This window comes from Battus philenor, unplaced genomic scaffold (assembly GCF_028537555.1).
Source record: "Battus philenor isolate CCGP_79_NKW_IND1 unplaced genomic scaffold, ilBatPhil1.0.hap1 SCAF_16, whole genome shotgun sequence".
NCBI classification, from domain to species: domain Eukaryota; kingdom Metazoa; phylum Arthropoda; class Insecta; order Lepidoptera; family Papilionidae; genus Battus; species Battus philenor.
This window is the reverse complement of record NW_027181678.1, coordinates 5,542,914-5,570,534: the sequence shown is the minus strand read 5'-3', so window position 1 is coordinate 5,570,534 and position 27,621 is coordinate 5,542,914. Positions and strand designations below refer to the sequence as shown.

Below are 27,621 nucleotides of genomic sequence, written 5' to 3'. Positions count from 1 at the left end.
GCGACATGAGATGTGATGAATTTTTTTATTGTAGCGTATGAAGACGACACATAAAGCTAAGTTGAACCTTTTTTTAAATAAAAAAGATACTTTGACATATACATAGAACGGTGGCTCTTTTTGCATAAGTGACGATGCCTTTTAAACTGGAACACAATGCTGCGTTATAATTTTGTGGCTTTGACAAGAAGGTCATTTATTATATTAAAAGCTCGCTACCGTCACAAAGTCTGTACTTTAATAGATGATAATATCTTTTTTATTTTTATGTTAAAAAGTATCTAATAATTTTAACCTTCATGCTGCATTGAATAATAACTTGTGTTCCAGTTTCAAAAAAAAATTTTTTTATTATAGAGTCTTAACGGGTATAGTCAGCTACATTAAAATCGATACGAGTCATGAGTGAAGTCAAACGTTTTAGCAAATAGAAATTTAAAATTCTACTCATATAAAATGTGAAAAACGATTCGTGTTTTGTCTTGATTTTTTTCATTAGGTGTGTACCAAATAATAATAAATCATTTACAAATTGTTATTTTAGATCTTAAATAAGACAATAATATTTATAAATTAGTAAGTAACATGCTAATATTTAGTTTACGAAACATTCTGATAAAAATATATTTCTCTTATCGTTCATGGTGTCAAAATTGGTGGATTGTTTGACTAGAGATCGCGCCCTTCTTGCCTTTTCCTAATAAATTGAGTATATTTAAATAACTGTTTTTTTTGTGTGTTATGATTTAAAAATCGATCGATTTCATTTATTGATTTATTTATTGTTAACCTCATAAGCATAACATAAAACATAACAAATACGTGACTTATTATTGCCTTATCGATTCTTCTGCAATTTCTTAGAAACACCTTAAAAAAGTCTTAAAATCGCTCAAGGACAGAAGGATGTCGACTGATATAAAAAAAGAAGAATGTTATAGTATAAAGAATTAGCAACTGGTATAACTGATAACGTATAATATATTTAATAATAATACTTAGTTATATACTTAGGGTAGTATATATTACCCGAATATTTAATAAAAATACTAATACTTACTCTATGTACACACTAGATGTTAAAATAGGACCCATTAGTATTAGAGACAAGAAAGAAAAATACACATCTAAGACTTTTTTAACTTTTCAATAAGTGTAAAATTCATTGGTTATAGTTATTATTGTAATATATTAGTGATATAATAATAATAAATATTTGTAATATAGTAATAATAATAGTATTGTTATTATTTATTAGTAATAAGTTCAATGATTTCCATAATAATCTTATAAAAGTAATTACCAGGCATTAAATTCCGTTATAATAAACGCTGTTTTTATAAATAAGGATATATATCTGAAAAAGACATAATTTTAGAAAGCGTGGAATTTCAGAAGTCGGCTAAAACTCTATCAATTTGAAAATTGACATTAAAGAGTATTTTATTTATGAAATATAAAATTTAAAAATTAAAGAGTAGAAATCGTTTGACTGTCGAACGCGGAGCACGTGCCTTGATGTAAAGTGCGCACTTGTGACTGTTTGTAACATGTTCAAAAGCAATAATTGCATTAATCAAATTTATTTCTGCTGAGTTGGAGAGGCAACTACTCGTGATGAAATCCAACCTTTTACATATTGCATGCGTTTGTGTACTTTGTGTTTTAATTTCCTTTTTTATGAAAATAATTAAGTAAAATATGTTTATTTGAAACTTTCACAATGTATACGTTATTAATAAATGCTTTGCAGTAAAAACTCACATAGTTATTCTGTATTTTAATATTTATGTGTGTACTGTGTCTATTTTAATTCGACATTCTCAACAACACTCTACCCTGTGTTAAATTTAAAGCATGTTACAGATTTCTTTCTCGAACAAAATCTGCAAATAAACTATGACTAAGTTAAACTTGTGTAAGTTACTTTACGTATTTATTTATAAACTAGATGAAAACATTGCCTCTTTACGAATTGTTTAGGAATGTTCTTGTAAAACACGGATATATTCGCTGGACCACAAATGCGTCACTTAACACGTACAGACGTTTTAGACGTTTTGGGATAAAACTTTAAAATTTTAATACTTGGGAATTTTAAACGTACGTATATTTTACGGAAGTATACATAAAGCGGATAATCAGACAGTAGCAGGAGCGCTGAAAAAAGTCAACGAACAAAAAACTTAATAATTTTATAAAAGAGGTTCGAAAAAATGCAACAGAAGCCTTATTCTATTCTAGAAGCTACACCTGATTGAATTCACATTATAGACCTGTAATAATCAGTTTGGAATCCTTGAGACTTGACGGTGATGTCTTCTAGATTTCAGTTATTCCTAATAACAAGAATATTGCAAAGTATTATATTAAAAGAGCTTTTTGTTTCCTAGGAAACAAATTTACCACAAGACCATACAATTAATGTGCACCGTTATTACGAGGAAGTTAAAGAAATAACAAAAATTCACACTATATTTGTGTGTAGAAACGTGAGGTATATGGCCGAAATCTGGGTGAAACCTCCTGAAGGATCTAGACTTGTTAAGAGCAAACGTCAGTTCACTTCTGAAATGCTTTTAAAGCAATATGGGTGATATTGTTGAAATTTTTAGTTAGGTAAGGAAAAAAGTCTGATTGAAGAAAGTTAATGTTTACCTCTACCAGATATCTTTATTTTTACATAACAAAGAGACCTCTCAAAACATGCATCGGTCTCACCCCCCCCCCCACCAGAATTCTTAGAAGGTCTTTAAATTAAAATTAGAAGTCAACATCATATGCTTAATAATTAAATATATATTTATGTGATAAGGTATCGTCTTCTCCAATATCAGAAGTATTTAAAAATAAATTACAAAATTATTAATTGTGTTATGAAAACCAAAAAGGTTCAGCATCAAAAAATATTTTATAAATAACTTAATTATTATAAACACGTTAGAAGCGTAATGAAGTACAACATCAACACCATACATTGCACCATTGACATAGAGTGACAATGCTGTCATATTCTAAAACTTTAAAACTAAAAAAATATACTTACTTTGTCAACAATCTGTGGCGTTGATTTCAGTTGACTGTACATCTCAGCTGCACCAACAGTGTCATGTTGTGGAGGATCAAGGAGTCCCATAGTCGATACCACTGCCAAACTAATTCCGAGCACCACGAGCAAAAACAATGTACCAATGCACATTGTAGTCTTGTTAGATAACACCATTGCCATCTTTGTAGAATTGTTTTTCGCAAAATGTTCTCACAAAAATAATGTTAGTTTGTTTCACTTAAAATTCACACAGTACTTACTTTTTTCTGTACATATAAGGATCAGAAATAAAAAAAGTTTACATCAATATTTCTATCTAAATTTATAATTGAAAAGGTTTTATTGTAACATGAGTCACAATCTACGTCATAATTATACCGTACGTTTGTTTGACTTTAGTAAATCCACGTACTAGTTTTTGGTATTATTTTTTTCTAATCTGGATCTACACTTATACCTTATTGACTTGAAGAACAAAGCGTGAAAAGCGCTTGGACTGAAAGCCGTTTACATAACTTATTTCGTGAGTTCCTCTTAGATCACTTAGGCGGGTGCTCTACTGAGTGACTTGTCGCATGTGCTCACGATAGGGAACGTCGAAGAATCGAACTCCTTTAGGGAGGTCAACAGGACCGAACCTAGGCTTGATCAGTTACCTTGCTAATATTAAAACAACTTCGGAAAGTGCACGTAGTAGTCAGATCTTTTTACAGAGGTAAGTAATTCCGTAATAACAAATTTTCGGCTTTGGATTCATGAATACCTCTATCTCAACGCCAAAAATGAGTGATGAAGAATTTATGAGGAACAAATTACAACAGCCTAAGTAAAATTGAGACGTGTAGGAAATTTAAATTCCGTAATACAATAACAACTTTAGTGAATATCTAATATAAATTTATTTTTATTATTTAGTGAAGTAATATAATTAGTAAATTCAATTTAATTAGTGAAAATGTAAATCTTTCGAAAGTTCCGAAAGGGTCAAACCATATTCAGGAATGAAAGAAGTATTGAATTACTTTTTTAGAAGTATTTGGTCAAGCAGTAGAGACTTCAAACAGAAACGTTTTAACTTTTCCGATTTCACAAAACATCAACAAAACGTCCGCTTGCGGGGACTCCAAAGCAAATGCTTGAGATTTAATCATCTTTAATTAAAAAGTTACGAGATACATTAAATTATGTTTTAAACTGTGTAAACAATTTTACGAATTCTATATTTATTATATAATATAATATTTAATGATTTTTGATTTTTTGTTTTAATGTATTATTTAAAGAATATACTACAATTAACTTAAAATCAATTTTCGTATATATTTGTAAATCATTTTCATTTTTCATTACAAATTGTGTTTAATTGATGAAATTTTCTGAAAAATGTGATTTGTTGTATAAATAATAGAATAACGCATCTTAATAAAAATAAATATAGACAGAAAAAAATACATGTCGTAAATTATGTGTCCTAGTTTTATTCACGAAAGTGTCCATCACTCACACGTGAGTGTAGTAAGGTAACTAAGTTACGTATAGTGTTTGTAATTTTAAACCTTTACCAAATTTATTTTATTACATTTCTATTTATCTAATACCAATAATAACCTTAATAATGCTTTCATAAAATTAATATTTTGTGATAAAATTTGATTAAATTTATGTAATAATCATTTTCATTTTTTTGTAAGGATTGTAAACAAAATCATAACAGACAGACAAAAATAAAAACTTGATCATCAATCTATTTAAGTACATTTTTAAATTTAAATAAATAATATTAGTCATTATAAGAATACTTATAGATGGATTTTGATAAATGATAAAACACGACTATTTGTAAAATTTCTTCTTTTCCTTCATCTCTAGCGTTTCATATATATTCTACTTTTAGACGTATTTGCGATTCCATAAGCCGTCGACTAAAATAGCCATTGTAGTTGTTTGTGCCTGATATATGCTTATAGCCAGCGCTTTAGTGTGCGTAAATAACGCAACACAATGATCAACGCAGAAAACTGCATAATATTCTATTCAGCATAGGCCTCTATTGAAGGAGTGAAGCGATGTGAACATTTCCGTCTACAAAGCCGCTTATAATGCGGGACGCGACAAAGTCGACTTCACTGTCAGGATATTTCTATAGCACGGGTAACTGTCTGGTGCAGAGGTGAGCATTTTTCTCTCTATTCATGAACGAATAAACTAATTTGCTTGTTAGGATTTATTTTGTAGTCTGATTTTCATTATTTTGTACTTAAAAATTCACGAATAATTCATTATAATATATGTACATATTTACATTATTAAGTACAAGCCATTTCATGTAATTTCATAAAATACATTTTAGGTAATTTTTGAACATATGAAAAAATAGACCGTCCAAATTTATATCAATTACAAGTAAATAAAGTTTGGAAATATGCATTTTTAAATGCACGCCCTTCAACTCCGCTTGCGGAAGGAATTTAGCAAAATTCGTTCCTAGTTGACTTCTACCTGGTGAAAGGAATATTCTTAGCAATTTTGAAATCTCTAGCGGCAAGTTAAAGTGGCTGTAAGCTGGTCAGGTAAAACGCAGAAAAGATGAGAGACGTAGGACGATGCAGCGAAGGATGTGTACCTCGTCGGTGGACAGATGACTGAGGTCTATGTTATGTCTATCATATGTCTATGATGGGACTAAGATTGTCAGAAAATGCTATTTGCAGTCTGCTTCTTGCCGGTCGTTTCATAAATCTACGTAATAATCTAAGACCTTCCGTTTTTGTTCGGCAGAGCAGGTTTTTACTCTGAAATTAGGACGAGGATGATGAAAGATTTCAAGAGTTGTTCTGGCGTTTGGCTAACCAAGATTTTAAATTAGAATATCTTGGTTCATAAGACTGCGTTTGTATCCCGTTACTTTGAGGCCTTATTACCTCAGAATTTCTTTGAATTATGGCGTTCTTCACATATGTACACACGCACTCACACACACGACAATAGGTTAGGTAGCTCGTAAAAATATTGTAAAATTAAATAACTATGCCCATAAACTTTAATAAAAGATCCAAACACTTATAAACTGTTATAAGTAATAAGCGCCTGATAAAATATTGCGGCAAAATTCATTTCATGAAATTCGTCTAATTTAAAAGGAAAGCGATTTAAATAATATTATTTTCAATAAGATAAAACGACAAAACAATGTATTGTTTTAATGTTTAATATTTATATTCACTGTTTAGTTAGTTGTTTATATTTCACTCGATATGTTGTATAATGTACAATAAATCTTACACGTTTGTATTACCTAATAAATTTAAAAAATAAATATCATCAAAGATATTTATTTTATTTGTTAAGTATTTATTTACAAAGTGCTATAAATACATTTCTATAAAAATAACTAGGGGAAAGCGAAGAACACCAGTATATAGAAAAAGTCCGTACTACAATAGAAAGTCAAGTTCACAGGATTATGGCCTATACATACACGCTGCTGAAAAGTGTAAACGATTGTGAAATGGGTGATACGTGGAAGAGGTCGTGACCTTTTGACTACGAATACATGTGTACAGAGAAATTCAAATGTCTATATAACAACTGACAAAAATAATTTATTCAAAATTGTATTAATAATGTCCTTTTTTATTTTTACTATCAAGTCTAAATGTAATGACTGGTCTGTTACCCTTAAACATATTTATGTATTTTTAATAATTGAAATGTTGGTAGCTGTATTATAGCGGACAAAATTGTAATTAATAGTCCAAATTGTCTTTATCAATAATGCTTAGGTTGGGTTCAGCGCTCGAATATTATTTAAATATAATATATACTCAACCTCCTTTTAGTGTCATAACTAACATTTTATCTCATAATTATCCATACGTCAATTCACATTATTTTTTTACCGGAATGAATTATTACTATTATTATCTAAATTGTAAATCGTTCCCATGTTTATTAAACATTTATTGTTTTATATATTTTGCTAACTATTTTAGGAAATTAATTTGCTTTATTAATTTTTACACAACATTTTATTTCTTTATTAATATGGTATTAATTTTATAAGCTGTCCATAAAGTCTAAAATAAAGTTAAAAATAAAAATGTTGGTTTTAAATAAGAGTAAACAATAAACATCATTCACACTCCGATAACCTTCACTTAATTAATTTAAAACAAATAGCGTTTATATAACTTAACCGAAAAACGTGTCGCGGTATCGTTAAAAGTTGAAAACAACACAATCTAACTCGTCGTAATTGACAACACTACAGGAACTGTCAAACTATGCCGCCGACGCAATTTCACCCGATAAACGGCAAAGGTAATTTCAAACTGCCTCACATAAGCAAAACGTTGAACACGTGCACGGAGAGCACTTTACTTTTAAACCGGAGCACCGCTGTACCGGTATGCTGCGAAAACGTTTCTACGGTGCCAGCTAAGTCAGTACTAAAATCTGGTAGCATCAGCTGTTCAAAGAAGTCGATATCGGTGGCGTCGTCTAGTCTGCCATGCTGACCTCTTTATCCGAAAGCCTATTGACGTCTATTTGTACAAGAAACAGGGAGATGCGTCAGATTATATGTGAAGAGGAGCTTTGCGAACGACCTTTTTTATTCGTCTATTTTCATTCGTATTACAATTTCGAAAATGTTCCAAATTATTCATGACATATCTTGTACCTCTTGACAGATTAGGTATACATTGTTAACAAAATAATTGTATATGTATTTAAAAGTATTACTGGTAAATTGTTATATGTGTATTTGAATAAATATTTTAATGATATATCTTTCAATGTTTATAGCTCGGTGATAGGCGTTTCTAGTTCTCTCTTTTGTATCGATTACGTACAATAGATATTATCCTGCTTAACAAACGCCATAATGGCGTCGCTCCGTCTGCAGACCTGACCCCGTTGTCTGAAGCTCCGCAGTGATCTACTTACATTTGGCGTGGCTTTTTTTATATAACATAAAGCAAAAAATGGAAAGATATTAATTTCAATGTATATTGATAACGCGTTTTATTATAATAACCGTTACTTATATTGAATATTTAGAGTTTATTTATAACGCAAAAATACATGAAAATAAAAATATTTGAAAATCCTTTACGTACCCTAGTCATTGTCGGAAGAGATAAAATAAGAAAGAAAGATCGAGAACTAAAAACCGCGATTGATTACACAGATATTACCTTCCTGGTACAATAGTGTATCATGAGGCAAACCAAGGACAGAGCATTTATTTAATCTTTTTTTAATTGCTAAAAAATAAAATATAAAAAATAATATAATAAAGCTCATCAATGGTTGCTCACGAAAATTACAATCATCTAAAAAGTAACCGCAAAGAAATTTTTGATTATTATAATGATTTACGGTTTTGAAACGTGGTTCTATGAGCTACGGCGAGGGCTTTGCTAAGAATTTATCTACGAGATTAAATCAGAATAAAGGAGAACCGTGAATGAACGAAAGTAACAGCCCGGCGGATTGGCAATTTGATAGAGAGCAAACTACATAGCACGGTAAACAGATGGCTGCTGAAGCCAGGTTTTGGAGTGGAAACCATGCACAAGGAAAGATCGATCCAACCACTATTTGGAAATTTATAAAGTTAGCATACGTCCAAAAGACAAAGTTCTATTGCTAAAATAATTTTTGTGAATTAATGAGAAATCTCGTTTCAGTAAAACTAATCACCCTAAAATAATCTGATTGTAAATATTTTTGTAAGCAGATTAAGATTTACGTAACTTCACATTTATTTCATACATCTGCCACCTCCAATATGCTCCGTGTAATTAAAATTTTAACTAAGGATTAAAGCTACTAAACGCAGAGTACTACAGTAATCTTATAATAAGATAATTAAATGTACTATTTTCCCATGTTTACACTATAACTATATTTATTATTCACGAAGAGCAAATTATTTAAAAAAATGTTATTATCATAATACTAATGATGTATGTATTCGAGGTTTATTTTAAGACGAAATATTTTTTTTTCTGAATAAGTAGGAAGGTAAATTTAATATAAATCAATGACGTATCATGTACGTTCATTTATGAAGCCCTGATGTTTTATGGCAATTTGTGCCCCAATATTCTAGATTGGCAATCGCTGCGTTGGAAGTTCACTTACAAGGTTACTTACAGAATAGACGGTCTTGTTCAGATCTGAAGACACTCGATGTAGATCGTTTGCAACTGGTTCTATTAGAGATCTATGAAGCATCCAGCAGTAGACTTCCTACTACTGAAATAATGATGATGATGATGATGGAGAATATTTTATATTTGGTGGTAAAGGATATATAAACATTAATTATTAAAAAAAATGAAAGAAAAAATGCGATGTCATTAAATCAACGTCTCTATAAAATCAGACGAAACAACTGAATGCGGTGCCAATAATTTACTAGGGGAATGCGTGTAATGTCGTTTTGTATAGCTCGTGACGTCATTCGCGTAACCGCATGTCCGCACTGACGTATGCGTCGTAGGCGATATTCAGTTAATCTCGTCACGTCAGTCCCGGCGAGATATGTGTACCACGTGACGAATGTCATTTTAATACAAAAAAAAATGTGAACGCGAATGTAAGGTGTATACGGTTCGCATGCGACACAGTGTGTGATCCAATGCGATCATTTTACTGTGATATTGTTCTTTACCCACTCTCCTGTGCCCATTGTGCCCATGAAATATAAGAAGAAGATAATATTTACTTAAAAAACTATAAAGAAAAATCTTTGAATAACAAGCACCGTACATTTCTGTACCTTTACTTATGTAAAGTACTGGCTGTCACTCGCCCGCTTTGCGTGGCCCGCACTGCTTTTTGTGGGTGTAGTTTTATGAAATCTGTACTTGTTAATATTTAACATACGAAAAAAAAAATAATCGTTTTGATTTATATATATAAATCTAATGACAGAAAAATTCCATTTTCCTTACTAACTCGAATTTTGTGAAAACCGTTCTTAGTCTGATCTATCCTCATCATAAGAAATATTGCTACTTAATTTCAAGTATCAAAATTATATGGGTCCAGACATACCGTGATGATAGACATATGTAGAAATATTTTACTTATACTAGATTTTCAAGACCTGATACATAACACAATCTTATGATACTAAAAATCGATAAAATAGAGATAAGATAATTTTGTTTACAATCGTCACTCTTGGGACTAAATAAAGGCTTAACTTTTAAAATTGTATGCAGGAATATTTATTTCATTTACATTAAGTTGTGTTTAAAATACAGGGTTCGTAAAAATTTCTTTGCTTCGGCAATGGTAGCAATCTATCGACAGTAAAATCTTTTTTTCCGTGTATTTTTTTCCGTTATTTTTAAATATTAAAAGTCTTACTGGCCCAATAAGTAATGATATGTTTCAAACCGTGAAATGAATAAAACTGTTTGATTTATGTACTTGTTTAACCCTGAATCATTTGTGGTTACGGCCCGAAGGATATAAATAACAGAGATTTGTTTAGCTGCATTTGAAATGGGTTCACGGAAAGCCCACTTTTGTCGATTTTATTATAAGTGCTGACGGTTCCACGCAATTCACCTTGCTAATATTACAGACAGTGCCAAACACAATAATGTTTAGCAGAATAGACGTCTACATGATATTGATATTGTATCGAAATAGTAAATAATTTCAAGTTATTTTTATAGCAGCATTAGTTATGTCCACATATCCAGATTTCAGGAGAAATTCGCAGAAGAACTAAATGCACCGAAGTAGCACGAAGAATTGCTCGTCTGAAGCGGCAGGGCGGGGCACATTGCTCGAGCAATTGGCGGAAGCTGAAGCCCAAAAGGTATTCTGGTGGTGAGGTGGTACACGTGACGTGAATAGCCTTCAGTCTTGTCGTGAAAGTCTATTAACATAATCATGATGATTAGTTCCATTTAGATATCACAGGGGTTTGCTCAGAGCTACAATACACCGGTCTGCCTCGGAGCGGAAAGAAAGTATTATAAATTGGCATCTTTGTCCCTACAGGAGACTACCACCAGCTCGGAAAGCAGTTCTGCTGAGGAGAGCCGGCGAGAAGCAAAACAGTTGCTCTTTAGAAATATGGTTTTTTATAAGGTTATTGTCACACATTTAATTATACGAATTGACATCAGTATAGTATTCTCGTAAAGAATAATGTACATTCACCAATAACATTTTTTAAAAATGTTTGTTTTAAATATTGAATCCTATTGTTCATACGAATTTATTTTAATGTGCTCTTTGGAGAGTGTTTAAGAATATCCAATTTTATTTTAAGAAACTGTGATAGACACGATCTAAATACAAGGAATAAAAATATGCTGTATACTACCTAGTAGCATCTAATTTTCGTCTACAAAGATTAAATAAATCGTTTATGGCACAAGGTGTACGTATCTATAATAATTTTTTTTGCATATATCGATGTTATTATCCAATGGGGTTCGTTCAAGAAAGTAATGCGCATACCATTTATTAAGCCTTTATACTAACATTAAGGCGTAAACAAGAAATAAGACAATGCTTAAAATTAACAATATTATTAAAGTAAGTTTGAAAAAATAATATAATTAATATATTCAGCAAGCAAGCAACAAATTAAAGAACACGAGTAGAACGCCCAGGGAAGTAAATTATTTACCACTTTTTGAGTGTATTGAACAATATCGGTGGCGTTATTGGAATTAGATATGATATTATATGATAAACATAGTAACTTAATTGGTGAGTCGAATTCGTAACATTAACAGTAAAATTAATGTACAGTAGAAAAACTGGTACTATATTGTTACTAAAACCGCAGGAGGCGGAGCGAGGTGGAGGCTGACAAACAAAAGAGCATGAGCGCCACCGTTGCAAGCGTTTACAAAGGTCTGTCGGAACGGAGCGGCAAATACCGAGTTAGCAAGAGCAGAAAAGTTGCTGGCTCCCCGCGCTCGTACCTAGGGCGTGGTAAAGCGGTTCCAGTGCTAATACAAAAAAAAAAGCTTTAGTACAAGTGCTTGGAGGAAAAAGCAATGAATATGAAACACTTAGTAATTGAAGACATAAGTAAGACTTGTGGTGAGTAGTGTAAGATATAGAGTAGCCAAGGACCCAAATATTAGTGACGTTAAAACAAGCAAAATACTAATCTATAAAGATGGCTGGTAAAAATGGCTGAAACCAATAACATTCCTGATGAACGGAGACGTTAAATTGTAGATATTAATTTCTGCAAAATTTAATTTTTTTAATAAAATTATTTTATTATTCATGTCTGAATTGTTAAATTTGAAAGAATTAATGTTAGCAAATGAAAATTATTTATGATCATCACTAAAACCATGTTTCATCGCTGTCATCAGCATTTTTGCTTGAAAGACATCCACTACAGAACACGCCCAGCCTATCACAAAGATTTCCACTTTAGAACCTTAGGGCCTAAGTGGCTACCTATTTAACACGGTATGCGGCTTGCTCACTGCAATATGATCTTGCCAATTCATAGAGCGGCGTTGATTACTATTGTTCATCTACGCAACACTAATATAGAAGACTTTTTATCAAAATTTACAGCATTTAACAAAATGTGAAGTCTATTTTCTTGTATTTTTATCGAACCGATTCCCGCTGTATGGATTATATATATTCTCAAATAATAATCCGTTGGTATTAGATCGCACGATCGGTCCAGTTAATTAACTGCTGGTCGGCGTGAAATGATTTTATTGCTTCCTGTTGAAACCACATGTGTTATTAATATCTATGGAAAAATATATTTCTTGTCGAAAATTTCAATGTATTACTATCTATGTATTAACCATATCTATACTAAAACTATTTTAATAGTGTAAAAAAAATATTAAAAATATTTAACCTGGCATTTGAAAAGTCTTAGTATTTATCATTATTTTTACGTATATTTTTTTGTTTTATTCTATTACAAGTGGTCTCCACAGAGTTGCCAAAAGATATTCGTTCGTCGCAATCTAATACAAAAATATAAATTAACGTTACAATGTATTTTTATATTATTTACTGAAAGATTTAAAGGTAAATATATATATAAAAATTGTGATCACTAAATATTGAACGATGTTGCTGTGAAACGAAAATATACGCGAAATTGGCAGCGCGTAAACTGTTAAAAGCTCGGAGTTATTAGTGATATTTAAAATGCGCAAAGCTTCAATAGTTATTTAATTTTTTTAAACTGAAATGCGGAAATATGTAATTTTTTTCTATAAGAGCGTTATTAAAATTTTTTCTTATGATATGAAAATTTTTGTTTAGATGATTTACTTATATGTAATTGTTATTTTATAAGCATTTTAATTCTAATAATATATTTTATATTATATATAGAATTTAGGCTACAGACATTAGGCTTAAAGTCATCCAAAAAGCTTCGGACAGACCGATGTATTTTTATTAGTGTTCATTTATTATTAATCAATTTATTAAAAGAAGAAATAAGCCATATATTACCTCAACTATTGATCAATTTAGTGATTCTTGTTGATATTGAGAATGCGTTGATGGTAATAATTCTTCTGTCCTTAGCTACGGTTACGAGAGGTGCTACAAGCCATTCAGGTGTAACGCACAAATATCAGGCTGAATGCAAAATATCGTCAACAATTTTGTTCGTTGGTTTGAATTTAACGTTGGCTCTTAAAGAAATTTATGGTCCATTAACGTACTCGTTTAAATTTATTTTCGTATTTTATTTTTAAGTTAAATACACGATTTTCTGTTTCGCAGTTAACGCGTTGATAACTTACAGTACATTGATTTCGCTGAAGAATTAACAATAATAAAATATATTTACAAATCCAAGGAATATCGTAAATTGAATTCTTGCTGTCTAATACAAACAAATGGTAATTATAAGAAAAACAAAATTTAAAAGACAAGAAGTAACTAAAACCACCGTAAAACTATTAATTACAATTGCATAATTTAATAAAATAGTTACTACATCAAAATTTTGAAAATTAATTCGGGTTATTAATTTAATTTAATTTTAGTTTAACAGCTCAACATATTATCAATGATGCAGATTTTTGGTTCCTGTATTGGTTGTGTTGCTACAAGCTATAGAGCAATGGCAGCCCAGTAATAAAGGACTGTGACTTGGGATTGTAGGTCGCAGGTAGATTCCCGGGATACGTTATATAATTCACACTTTGTGCAAGTTTGCAGATAATGGGCAACTGGGTCTTCTACATACTATAATACCAAAGTACTAACCCCATCCTACCTACTAAAAGTAGAGGTTATGGTAAGCCTCCATGGATATTGTTATGGGTGGCCTGTATCTGCAGTAGGCATCCTTGGTCTGAAATGACTACAGGCTATGTGGTCATTTAAACTCTCTTATTTAGCATCAACTTAACAATGCTTTACTTAATGATAGCTTAGCTGGACTTTCTTATCTGGAAACATTAAATCACATTTACGAACTTATATTAAAATACTAGCAGTCTCCTCATCTTTACGCGCGACCCGCGCTGCCTTTTGATGGTTTAATTTCATAAAAACCATCGTAGATAATTTTCAATATGCTAATAAAAAATAATTATAATTCTCATAGCCGTATGGTTACATTGTACATATCGTGATGAATTAGTGCAAAGGTGGTATATATATATACATATCTATATATATATATATATATACATATATATATATATATATATAAATATATATATATATATATATATATATATTTATTTATACCACTATATAAATGTACACCATATATGTGACCTTTCAACGGGTCTAATTATAAATGTAAGGATCCAGCAGCGAACCTCCTCCGGCTGAAATTAACGAATAACGTGAAGAGTATCGGATGAAGACAAAGACAGTCCCAATTTCGCTTCAGATCTAATTTCTACTCAACAGGAAAGGACTAAAATCGAGTCTCGATGTATCGCATCTCAATTAGTTAATATTTTGTTTTTTAATCGAAGCTTAAATAGAGTTATTATTAAAATAGAAGTCCCTCAATCTTGAAGACTAATCTTTTTTCTGTTATTTGCACCCTTTTTAGTTACATTTTTGTTAATAAAATTAACGGGTTACAATCGTACTCGTAACACGTTATGTTTATTTGTGACCTAAACTGTAATAGAGACATTTGGTTTCCATTTGTAAGTTCAAAAGAACTTAGTAGAATAATAGCTCAAGAATTATAAAAAAATCATTTTTGATTAAAACTAACTAGTTAAATAGGCAACTATACAATAAACATTTATATATTTTTTCTTATAACATTTATACATTTATGTTACATTAATGCGCAGACTTAAGTAAGTAAATAAGTAAAATATACATAAATTGAAATAAAGAATACATACTAAGACATAAAAAATTATATGAAGCTTTTAGAAACAGACTAATATTTTGTTGATCAGTATTGGAGGTATTTTTATTAAATAGGTTTTTTTAAAAAATGAATTGCATCACATTATTTTGTTTATAACAGAGTATGAAGAATTTCAATTAAGATTTGTGTATATAACTTCAATACGAATAAAACTGGTAGTAGGAAAAAGGGTAAGGTTAGTTTTTTCTATAACAAATTCTTAAGCGTTCATAAATTCGCATTTCTCCGCGTTCTTTACATTCGAAACGAGCAAAAAGGAAAGAGATAAACTGTGTTTCAGCCATATTAATTAAAATAAAAACTTTACAATATTTTTAAATAACATCAACATAGTTTTTTTTAAATTAAATGTTAAATATTGTGGCTAAAATATAGTTTAAAATGCTCTTTGATTTTATTTTTATTAACTTTATACACAATTACGAAAAATTTACAATTTTTTTTACTTTCACTGAGACTACAGATTTGACATTAATTAAACTATGTCATGTATAAACACTAGTAGTCCAGCGGTAGTGGCCTGAGACTGGCGATCGGAGGTCGCAAATTCGATTCCCGGGATTCTAACTTAAATAATTTAAACCTAAATGCACGTAAATAAGTTTCCAGAGGATTGGCAGCAGCGTTCTCTGCGTAACATATTACAATGGTGCGATAGCCCACCCGCCTGCATAGTGTGGCGATTATAGTATATCCCCCATAGGGAGTCTATGGGCTGAAACGACGATAAGCAGAATATGTAAAACAATAAACTTGTATTAATTTCAAATTATCGAATTTAATCAAGTTATTTTTTTTATATATAGTTATAAAAATATTTTTTTAGGCATTCTATTTTTGAAAAGACGGGCTTTAGGTTTTGGTTTCAAACTCGTAAAAACATGAATATAAAAGCCAACGTTTAACTTTAATACTTAAACCCGTTATAATAAAATTTATTTTTCTCCATCAAACTTGACTCGGAATATAGCGCTCGTCTAAAAGTTTTCATTGTTGAATAAAACATTCATCCCCAACGTGAGAGAAGAACTAATCATCAACTTTTCAAAGTATATTTCCCCGCAACGTATACAATGGACTCTTATTACACCGTCTGAGTGGATCGTGCTGCGGGCGGGTCTAAACAAACACGGCAGGCTACCGTTCAATTCCTGGCGCATGCATATTTCACCACGCAGAGACTCCTGCGTGAACTTTTACCTAGAAGGACATCTATTAATAATGAAATATCCCAAATTGGAAAACGAAACTACGCATTAAATCCATTTTACTCTTCCAAGACATAATTAAATAATCTTTTGAATATTAAATGTGCTTACTACAAAAAAGTATTCAAAATGCATTTATTTTTGAGAAAAAATTGCTACAAACTTACTGTTAATTCAAAAAACTCCATATTATCACCATCATCATCATTTTAGATTTCGTCAGTCCACCTTGTGGGCAGAGGTCCCAAGCTGCGCTTACTGGTCCACGGTATTCCCTTCAGAATCTTAAGTCCCCAGTGGTCATTTGTTCTATGCGATATGTAGCCTGCCCTGGTGGTCTGGTGGTCCAGGTCAGTTACTTATAGTTTCGTATAGTATAGACTAGATTAACAGCGTATGAAGAAATATACACAAAATTGTAAAAAATATTTTATCGCGAAATTGTAACGTCCCTGCCCCACGCAAGGCAGGGAGACCGAGAGACTCAACAACGGGAGCCATAAAAAAACGATGAATGAGTGAAAAGGATGTAAGATGTAAGAGCAGCAGAATTTTAATAACGAATTTATTTATAATAATTAAGATGTTTAAAATAAATAACAATATTTTTGCACAGAAAGCTAGCTTAGTATCTGTGTCAGGTTACCCAGTTTTAACCACTAACTTTGTTGTTTTTGTTTTGCATTCAAACCGAGGATATTCCTAAGTTGCGGCTAAGTTTTAAACAAATTTATGTGAAAGTTACGATAGATGTAAGCCTGAATTTGCATAACATTTCAGAGTTTTCATTTTATAATTAATTCGTCTATTATACTCGTATTACGTACGTGTTTTACAAGAATTACAGCTTTAAATTATTTTTTAATCAATGTACTATCACAGTCGATTTTAAAATTCAAACTATCGTCCACTTAGAGTCATTTATAGTAATTACTTCTGATATTCTTCTTACAAGGTACACAATCTTGTAAGAAGAATATCAGAAGAGCACAATTTTCTAGAAATAAGATTCAACTCGAGATACTCTGTTATATCACCGCCCTACGCGAAATAAAGCTACAAAGGGTTACGTAAGTCGAATTATTTTGTGATCACTTACACAAATATCTTTTATGTGGACAGCTAAGCAATGTGTTCTCGAACTTTATTTGTACTTAAAAATCCTTTATCAGTTTATTGAGTTTTTCTATCGGTTTTTGTATAATACAAAACATTATTACATTTATCGCACCAAATATTCGGAGGAATTTATTGAAAAAGCGTACACAATTTCCTACAAAACCGTAATTATTAAATGGAATCTCTCTATCTGTCGCACTGCAAGACACAGCCTCACACAGAGATCGCCACAATGCCAGGTCGTTCGCTGTCAGCATCCAGCGAATTTCCTCGACCTTTACTGTTTTCGGTTAACCTGGTGGGGCCACATGCTCCACCAGCTCATGGTTGCCACAGGAGAACCTGTCGGCCATGATGGCCATCAGTTTCATGAGCGTTGTGCCCCGCCCATTGACCCCTTAGACCTACAATTCTTCTAGGTATTCTTTAGTTTTAAAATGTTTTGATATGCAATATTAATCCGAATTTTCATTTTATGTAATATTATCAAAAACCATTACTTATGCAAGCAAGTTCATGGGAATACGGAATAAATTCAGTAACAATTGTTTCTTTAAACATATACATCATTCGATTGATTATTTAATTTAATATTTATGTATTTTTAAATATGCTGTTGATTCATTCATACAATTCCATAAATGCTAAACGTGTTACAATCATTTTTATGTCCGTAGTCCCGCACGGATACCCTAGTTTCGTTAATAAGGTACGCGATGCGAGAATTTTGTTTATTTCTCACCAAGGTCTTTGTCTACACGGTGCAAAATCGTACGCCTCGTTTCCCGCCCTTTATAACAAGGCGTTTACACTGGATTAACACAAGCATTTTTCTTATTCTATTTTCTTTTGATATTTGTACAATTTGGTATTGGAAGCCTAAAGAGGCCGTCGCATTCTTGTTATGGGAGAATATTATTGTTCTTTTCGTTCCATAACCAAAAAAATAAAATAATACAGCGCTACAAAAATAAATTTTAAAAAATAATTGGGGGTATCGAAACGCTATCGTGAAAGATAAAATCTACAAAAAAAATTTACTACTAAATAATAAAAAGGTGCAAAAGTAAAAGTAACAACAATTAAAATATTTAAAAAAAGTTTTAATATATATAAAGATTTTGAGTAAATTAAAAAAAATTAAGGCACAAAAAGGTTTAAAGAAATTTAGTAAAAATAGCTCTGTTATTGTTTTAAATTACTGCCATGTACAGCTTTTATATAAATTTAAATAAATATAGATAAAGATAAAATCTAGTAAATTATTTGAATCGACAGTAAAATCATTATTTATTGATGCTTAAAAATAAAGCCAATCAAATAATCCATACATATTACAAATTATCGATCGATGAACGCTTTCTAGTAATAATTTTGAGGTTTAGTTAAATAAAACTGAGCTTATTAAAATGCTTTTAAAGTTTATAGCACGATTAAATAGAGAATTCTGATCCGAATAAATTCTTATTGGTTTTTTAAATTGAGATTTTTAATATATGTATAAAATACAGTAGTTTCGGCAGTGTCAACGGTATTTTCATATAAATGTTTAAGTTAGAAACGGATAGAAAGTGAGCTTATGAGAGAACAGTACAACAGACCGGAAATAAGAGAATATTAGTAGAACAAACGCCTTTATGATTGATAGTGTATTTATTCAGGTTAGCGGTACGTTAGTTTGTTATGCAACGATTTATGAAAACGTAATGTAACATCATAAATGAGGTTTCGAGTATATTTCGGACAATTTCGTTATATGGGAACGATACGACTATTTAATTATTTATTTATCCAAGAAAAAAATAAGCACATATGTCTCACATTAAGAATTATGATAAGTATTAAATATCATGATAAATATAAATGCGTTTCTCGGGTACTAAATATGCCACAAATTATGTTAAGGATATACAGTAACGTGTTTTTATGGCACCGAATAGATTACAAATTAATAAATTAGAAATCGAATCACGTGTATAAAATTGATGCTAAAAAAGAGTGCAATATTAATGTGTCAAAAAGCAAAACTGACCAGAAATAAAAAAGAAACAAACAAACAAAAAAAAAACTGTACTTGTCGGAAAATACAGTAAAGTTTGATTACCCACAAAATATGGGACCTTTTTAAAAATGGGGGTTCCAGTTTGTATTCTATTTCTTAGTGGACATACCGAATATATCTGAATCCCTCAATGTATCTATAAATTGATTACGGTGAGTTGGCAAGTGGCAGTGTGCAGCCAACATGTCACCTAAAACAGATGTCCAATGGGATCTCAAAGTTTTAGAGTGGACACAACGAACCAATAACGACAGGCTATGACATCCAAAAAATTTAGGCGGTGGATTTGAAAATTAAAGAGACCGATGTCTAGCAGTGAACATCCTGAAGCAGAAATGATAATGGTAATGGTGGTGATATGATAATTAACTTGTGGTCAATTGTGTATGTCAAGAGAAGGTTAGCAAATTTAGTCGGGTTGAGCATTTATCAACTTAAAGCTGCGTGAGCTTTTAACGCTGCAGCTAATCTGAGAAGAGCCCACAACAAATGCAGACCTTTATATAAACTTTATACTTTATACTTCTTAGTATATTCCTTTTGGTTAAAAATTCAAGTGCTATTATAATAATAGTTGGCATAAATAGTTTGATCTGATTAAATTTATTTCAAGACTGTATATTTAGAAAAAAAAACTCCTGGCTATTACGTAGTTTGAATTTTTAAGTAGTATTTTTTTAGCAATTGAAACTGATTAACTATGATAAACTGTGATTTTCCTTCACTATGGTGTTTATTTATATTCTTTACGTTTTTTACTATCCATTTTTTATTCCCAACATTGCAATTATAATTTTTGGCAATTTATTGTTTACATAACTTTTTAAATTGTTTACGTAATAATTTAGAGACGTGTAATGGAAGTGTATTGTTGTTTTAGTCTACCAGTCTGCTTTTAGGACAATTTTTGTTTGAACGACGTGATTGACATCTTCCCCTGGTTTGGGACGGTTGAGTTTTGAAAGTGCTTAGCTTTAGGCTTTAGGCTCCCTCATTTACTCCGACTTGCGCTGTTACATTATTCATTTGATATAAAGTGATGATTCAAAATTCATTTGATTTAAATTCTACGCGACATTCAGCCACCTGTTATTGAGTATCTTTTAAGTATTTTTATAAATCATTTAAATAAGTTTACTGCGAAGTTTACATATTATATCTCTGTAGTATATCTCTTTACTGCAATTCCCTTGATTTGGTTACTGGGTTATACCATGAACGCAAATACAGATTTAGTGTTTGCACCAAAGTATGAAAGTTTAATGTTGCAAACTTAACTAGACTCAAGAACTATAACCAAGATATAAGTTTGTTTAGCAATGTCTGTAAGCGATATCTTGAAACTGGCACAAATTTATCAAGGAGAATATATTTTTAATAACATGACTTTATTTCTTAAAGTAAATAAACTGTTGATACATTGCGAGTCGTGTTGAAATACTGAAAAAGATATACTTAATAATTTCAAATATTAACTTATGTAAAATGTATTTATTAATATAAAACTACGATTTAATACTTACATGAAAAGCTCCCCGGATAAGTGGACCAGCTTGTCCCACATATAACGTCGATGCCGAATCAAAGACCAACTCTAGCGGATTCCTCTTTACTGTCACCGTATCGAACTCGTGGCAGTTCAAAAACAACGTAACATTATCTGTTGTTACCCTCAAAGCGAATCGGCTCCATTTCTTCGCGAACGACGGTACGACAAACGACGCTATTGTTTGCGATAAAGCGTAAATGTTAGCGTCTGTGTACAATAGAGAGATATTCGTAAGCCCGGGACCTGAAGGTATGAGTTGAACGCCCAGTTGGACGACGGTTTCTAAAGGATTAACGACAGAAAAGAGGAACCCGCCATCTTTGTTGGCGGGACGAACGGTTGCAGTTATCGAATATTCGGCATACAACTTTTCAGGCATGAAAAGTCGATATGGGGACTTGATATCGGAGCCCGGTTTGAGGCCGTATGCAGGAAATCCGTCGAGACCTTCGTCGAAGTATTGAGTTTTCGGATTACTAAATGGCACGCCGATCGCACGGAGCAAGTCGTATTCTGGTATGTCTGGAATTCAGAAACAAATTCTCTTACATATCTCGTATTGTGTAAGCATTGTTAATCTTTTTCTTAATTTATACATATACCTTGAGACTTAGGCATAAACATAAGTCTCAAAAAAAATTATTTCAAACTAATAAGCTACGTTCTATAAAAAACTATTTACTAATGAAATGAAAATGTAAAATATAAAACTTATTTAACTTTAAATATTTCAATATTGTCTTGTTAAGATAGATGGATATTATAATTGTTAACATCATTTTGGTGAATATTTCTACTGCTTACTGCTTAAATATTATATTCTTAGATTAACAGAATAAAAAATTAATTAATTCGCTAATATATCTTATTATAATATATTTTATACATGATATAATTGTTTTATTTTCGTCATGCATTTAATATATTTCATATTATTATAAAAAGTACACAGATTGTTGTAAATATTGATAACAATACAGTAATGTTAATGTTCACAAATAGTAATTAATGTAATTAAAATTATTTAAAATACTATTGTTTATAGTACTCAAGTTTTAATTGCTAAGAGCTTAAATGAATATAGTCATAATATATTCTTGCCCAATTTATTTTTTTAGATGCTAGAATTGGATAGAGACTAGAATCAAATATTGTTCTCCTATAACGCGACCTTTCAATATCTAAACTTTCAAAGTAGAAAAGTAAAGTCCGTGATAAAATTGGATTTGGTACCCAAATAAACTATAGATGGAGACAGTAAGATGCTTACGAAAGTATAATGAACAACAGATGTCATCTATATAATAAACATATTGGAATGGCACAGTTCACTCAAACCTCCAAAACATTCTCACCCTACTTCGTCTAATGGATGGACGTCTGTCACGATTAGCTGAGTGTAGGATGCTGTATTAACACAAATCACATTTGCATATATTGCTCAACCGAAACATTATAGAAATACTTAAATTAAGAGACCGCGTAATCGAAAACAATAATTTTTAATGGACATAAAGAGTTTCAATTTTCATTTAACATACATCTATAACGAATAAAGTATGTTTAGTCACTAATGAACTTAGTTCTATATTGATTAGTTAAAACCTTATTTAACTACTTTAAAAGACAATTATTCTGTTCAAAATAAACGACGAATTTTAATCAGAATCGAATGTATGTAATTAAAAGCTACGATTGAAATATATCACTTGATAAGATTCTTTATTGTCAATTAGTTGATTGCATTGACCATTTAGCTGTGGTAGCCCCGCGGTAGAAGAATGAAACTTTTGAGCGTAGGTAGCGGGTTCGATAACCAAGATATAGTCTTACATGTAATTCACGCTTAGTGTATTAATTATGTAGAATAGTCACTGCCCACAAATTATTTTCTAGAAAGAAGCAGCGTCCTCTGCATGCCATAATACCACACCGCAATAGCAAAATTGCCTGCCAATCGTGGTGATTACGGTATATCCCCCATAGATATCTTTGGGGGAGGCCTATTGCGTTGCAGTGGGCGTCTACACTCTGAAACAAATGATGACGACGCTTTACAATGACAGTTTTATGTGTTTTTTATTTTTATAATATACATATTTTTTTGAACCATTTACTCTATAAGTTACTAATTTGGTACTATTAATTATTAAACTAAAAATATGTCACAACAGAGAAAACATTATTTTTTCCTTCTACGTATTTTTCATCAACGTAATTTTACATCAATTTCATTTCCAGGTAAGTGTGAACCATTACTTAACCACACGAAAAAGGCGTGTGTATTATTAAAGAGTCCATTTTATTAATTAAAATTATGCTTACTGGCGCACCTGTTTTACAAATCAATTGCCTTGAGACTTCCCACATCAACACTTTGAACTTCTTTTAACCAAAGAGTTTCTAATACCGTACACTGATCGCTACTAGAAAACACACGGAAATCATAAGATAATTTATGTTAAAAATTATTTTTTTATTAATACTTAATAATTTACCACCACTGTTAAAAAATAACGTAATTTTTAAATTTATTTATAACTATGCTACAGTAAGTTTTAACTTTAAATATTATAATTAATATTAATAATGACAATAATAATAATTACATCGATAATGATAAAAATGATCAAAACGATGACGATAACGATGTTAATAAAGCTATAAATGATAACAATAATATTAATAAAAATAATAAAAGTAATAATAATAATAAAAAAAACTTTTGGAATTTCGAAATTCGGTATCAATAAAAAATTTTACTTTAGTTTTGGATACCGATCGCTTACATCAAGACCATGAGGTCGTTAAGATGTTGTTATACATTATTGTGTGGACATATTAGCATTTTGTAATCAGAACCACATGTTTCTATTAAAAGCCGTCGGCACTTAACTAATAAACATATAACCAAATTAACTCATTTATTTATGTAATTGCCAGTTGTACAAAATAAATTAAAAATAGGGCAGTACTGGCTCAATGCTTATTATGAGCTGTGACTGATGATCGTAGATTATACGTTTGATAAGTGAAAGCTTAAAAGAAAAAATGTGAAATATTTGTTAATCGTTCACCGATCTGAGAGATATCTATAGGCATATTGGAGGCTTGAAATATAACTAAAGATTAAAAGGAAAATATTTTTAACAAAATAAGGTGTTAATTTAATGTAGTTAACCGTACACAAATTTTACGATTTAGAATATAAATCTTATTAAAATGAAATTCATTCTTAAGTAATGAGGTTATAAATCTAAATTTATAAATTACCGTTCGGATATTTCGATCCAAATAATCCATCGTTGGCTGAGCATATTGTCGAATGAAAGAGTAGTATCAACCACATGAATCTGAAACAGAAAAATAATTCTTAATAACCAAAATATACTGGAAAGTATGTAATTAGTATTAATTAACTTCACGTAATCATTAAAACTGTACCATTTATATATAAAGTACGAAATATGCATACATCTGAATATGCATACATATGAATACTTTTGAACTTTACGCCCAGTAATCACATTAGCTACGGCCCCTTTCAAATGAAAGTAGCTTTGTCTATACACTGCTTGCCTTATCTGTTTCGTCAGAAAAAGACCAACTCAAAGACAGGCTATTGCAAAAGATAACCACCACTAGTAATTAATTTCAACTAAGACAATTAAATTGAAGTCTTTTCATTTTAGTTTACATTTTTATTTAGTTACTCATAAAATTATCAGCATATCCTTTACAGCCATCACATAAGAAATATCAAGAAGCCCAGATTGATAAAAATTAGAATCAGTTTAAGCTTGTCTGTAATGGCAATCTTCAACTTAAAACTATGGGGGTTCTAAACTCATCCTGATCTGAAAAGAGCCCCCAACACTCTCAGTCAGGTTTTTTTTTTTAAATCACTTTCACGATGATCCTTTAGACAGTGGTTAGTGCAATTCATTCCCAAGCTTAATTGTTATTTATAAATGCTTTAGATCGTATTAAAATTTATTTAAAGATTTTTTAAATTCCTAACATAATAAAGAGACATACTGAAATGTATCCAAACTTAAATGTTGACACTGCCACAAGCGAGTTGCTAATCATATGGAGCATAGTACTAAAACAACGAGACTTGCGAACGTAGATCGTGGGTTCAATTACCGATAGATATATACTTGGCGTGTAATATAGAATAACCACTCACAAAAGGTAACTGAAGGCATTATAATGAAAACGATTTATAATCAAAGTGACTTAATTACATCTATCATTTAGCCACTTCCGCACATGCAGTGGTAGTCGTGCAATAAAGTGCACCGCTCGCCAGCCCGCTGATAAATGCGTATGCGGTAAACAATGCGAATCACATAACCGCCACCGCCAAATTACGCAACACGTGTTTCACCCCTCCATGGGGCATCTTCAGCAGTTATGTTACACCGATTAGTGCCAAACACAGAGTCGTTGGCACTAATCGGTGCATGTGCGGAAGCGGCTAAATATTGGTCCTTTTCTTACTTAGGATGGACTTCCGCGAGGTAACGCCTGATTCCATTAAATGTCTATCATTTTGCACTTGTACCTGATAATACTTGGTAACATTGATGCATACATATTATCTGATCAGTCTAAACGATGAGAAAACATAAATATAATGCTATGGTTAAAAAAGCAGCCGAAATTCCAATTACACCGTTTAAAAACGACAGCGAGTCAAATACGACAATTTGCAATTCAGATCGTCGTCGTGAATGTTAGACTGAAGTGAGCTTTAATTGATGCGAATATTGGAGTTTTATTGGTGTTCGGTGAAGTCTCGTATGAATAAGTTCATTGAAACATGAGTCACTCCGCTAAGTCCTTACGTGTCGCTTGCAAGTTCATCAAACGTACATTGAATTTGTATTCATATTGAAATTCACTTATTAACATCAGAAAATGTTACGTGGGCGTGTTTCCAAGAATACAGTATTTTACTTTAGTGTTTGTTGTACGCATAAATGTCAAGGCATACATTAATCGTAATCCTATAACTGTATGGGACTACAGCTGTTTAAATTCTCTGAAACACGTATTTGCGTTTAATATATTTTGTGTCGATTTATTACCCTTTTAGTATTCAATAGAAACTTAGGATATGGTAATTCAATGTCTATAGTAACATTTTTCCTATTTATAATATTACTTAAATTCTGAAGCTCTAGTAAGAAAATTAGGAAATTCAACTACTCATATTTTATAAACGTTTTGTAACAATGAATTTAGTTCTTTTTTTCTCCTTTTTAGCCTATAGACGCCCATTGCAAGGAATATGCCTCCTGCAAAGATTGTGACGACGACAGGTCCAGCGCTACCCGCATCCAACGACTTCCCGCGATCTGTGTGATCGGTTCATCTAGTGGCATACCCACGCCGCGTCTACCTGCTCGTGGTCGCCTTTGAGAACCTTACGGCCCACCAATCGTCGGCTACACGAGCGATGTGCCCCGCTCCCTGCTACTTCAGTCAAACAATTGTTCGAGCTACATCAATAATTTTGGTTCTTCTGCGGATTTACTTATTTCTAATTTCGAAATCGAATCGCAGCGAAGCTTCGAGAAATAAATAATAAATAAATTTGTTTACTTATATTGAAATTCCGAAGGGTTTTTAAGGAATAATTACATTGTTTAGTATTTAATAGTTTTGTATTTAATTGTCTTATTTTGGATTATTTGAACTATGAATACTATTAAATCTTTGCGACAAATAAAAAATATCTGAATTGTTATGTAATAAGTATTTATGCAAAAAAAAAATTAGTACAATTAGATTACAGAGTAATCCATCTAAAGAGGTCTGTGTTAAATATTTGGCTTGAGTAAAACATAAAAATTTTTATAAAAAATAATGCCTTCAATTTGGATTTATGAAAATTTAATTTTTGCTTCTTTTTATATGCCTTTGACTTGAAATTAAAAATAAATATGTATCAAATAATTAATAGCCTACGATTAAAATAATCGTGATGATGATGTAAATTTATCGTAGTAAGTAGTTTAAAAAATTAAAATAAAAACGTAAAACCAACTAATTTACTTAATGATATGCCATGAAAATCTACATTTTTGTCAACTTTATTTAAGACAAATTTAAATGGTATATCAACCATGGTTGACTTAATCTTCTGTAAATTCTAGAGTTTATGTTCTTAATACTATACCTTATTCACATACCTCCCACTTGCCTATTAGGATAATTCGG

General features: G+C 31.1%; 1 protein-coding gene across 1 annotated transcript in view; it reads right to left on the bottom strand.

Annotated features, from left to right (window-relative positions):
- Nucleotides 1-27,621, bottom strand: part of LOC137919157 (collagen alpha-1(XVIII) chain-like) — a 165,136-nt gene that overhangs the window by 45,558 nt on the left and 91,957 nt on the right. Inside the window, exons 2-3 of the mRNA XM_068762139.1 lie at nucleotides 24,664-24,743; nucleotides 21,365-21,912 (exon numbers count right to left, since the gene is read on the bottom strand). Of these exons, the coding sequence (XP_068618240.1) occupies nucleotides 21,365-21,912; nucleotides 24,664-24,743 (628 nt within the window). The remainder of the gene's footprint in view (nucleotides 1-21,364; nucleotides 21,913-24,663; nucleotides 24,744-27,621) is intronic.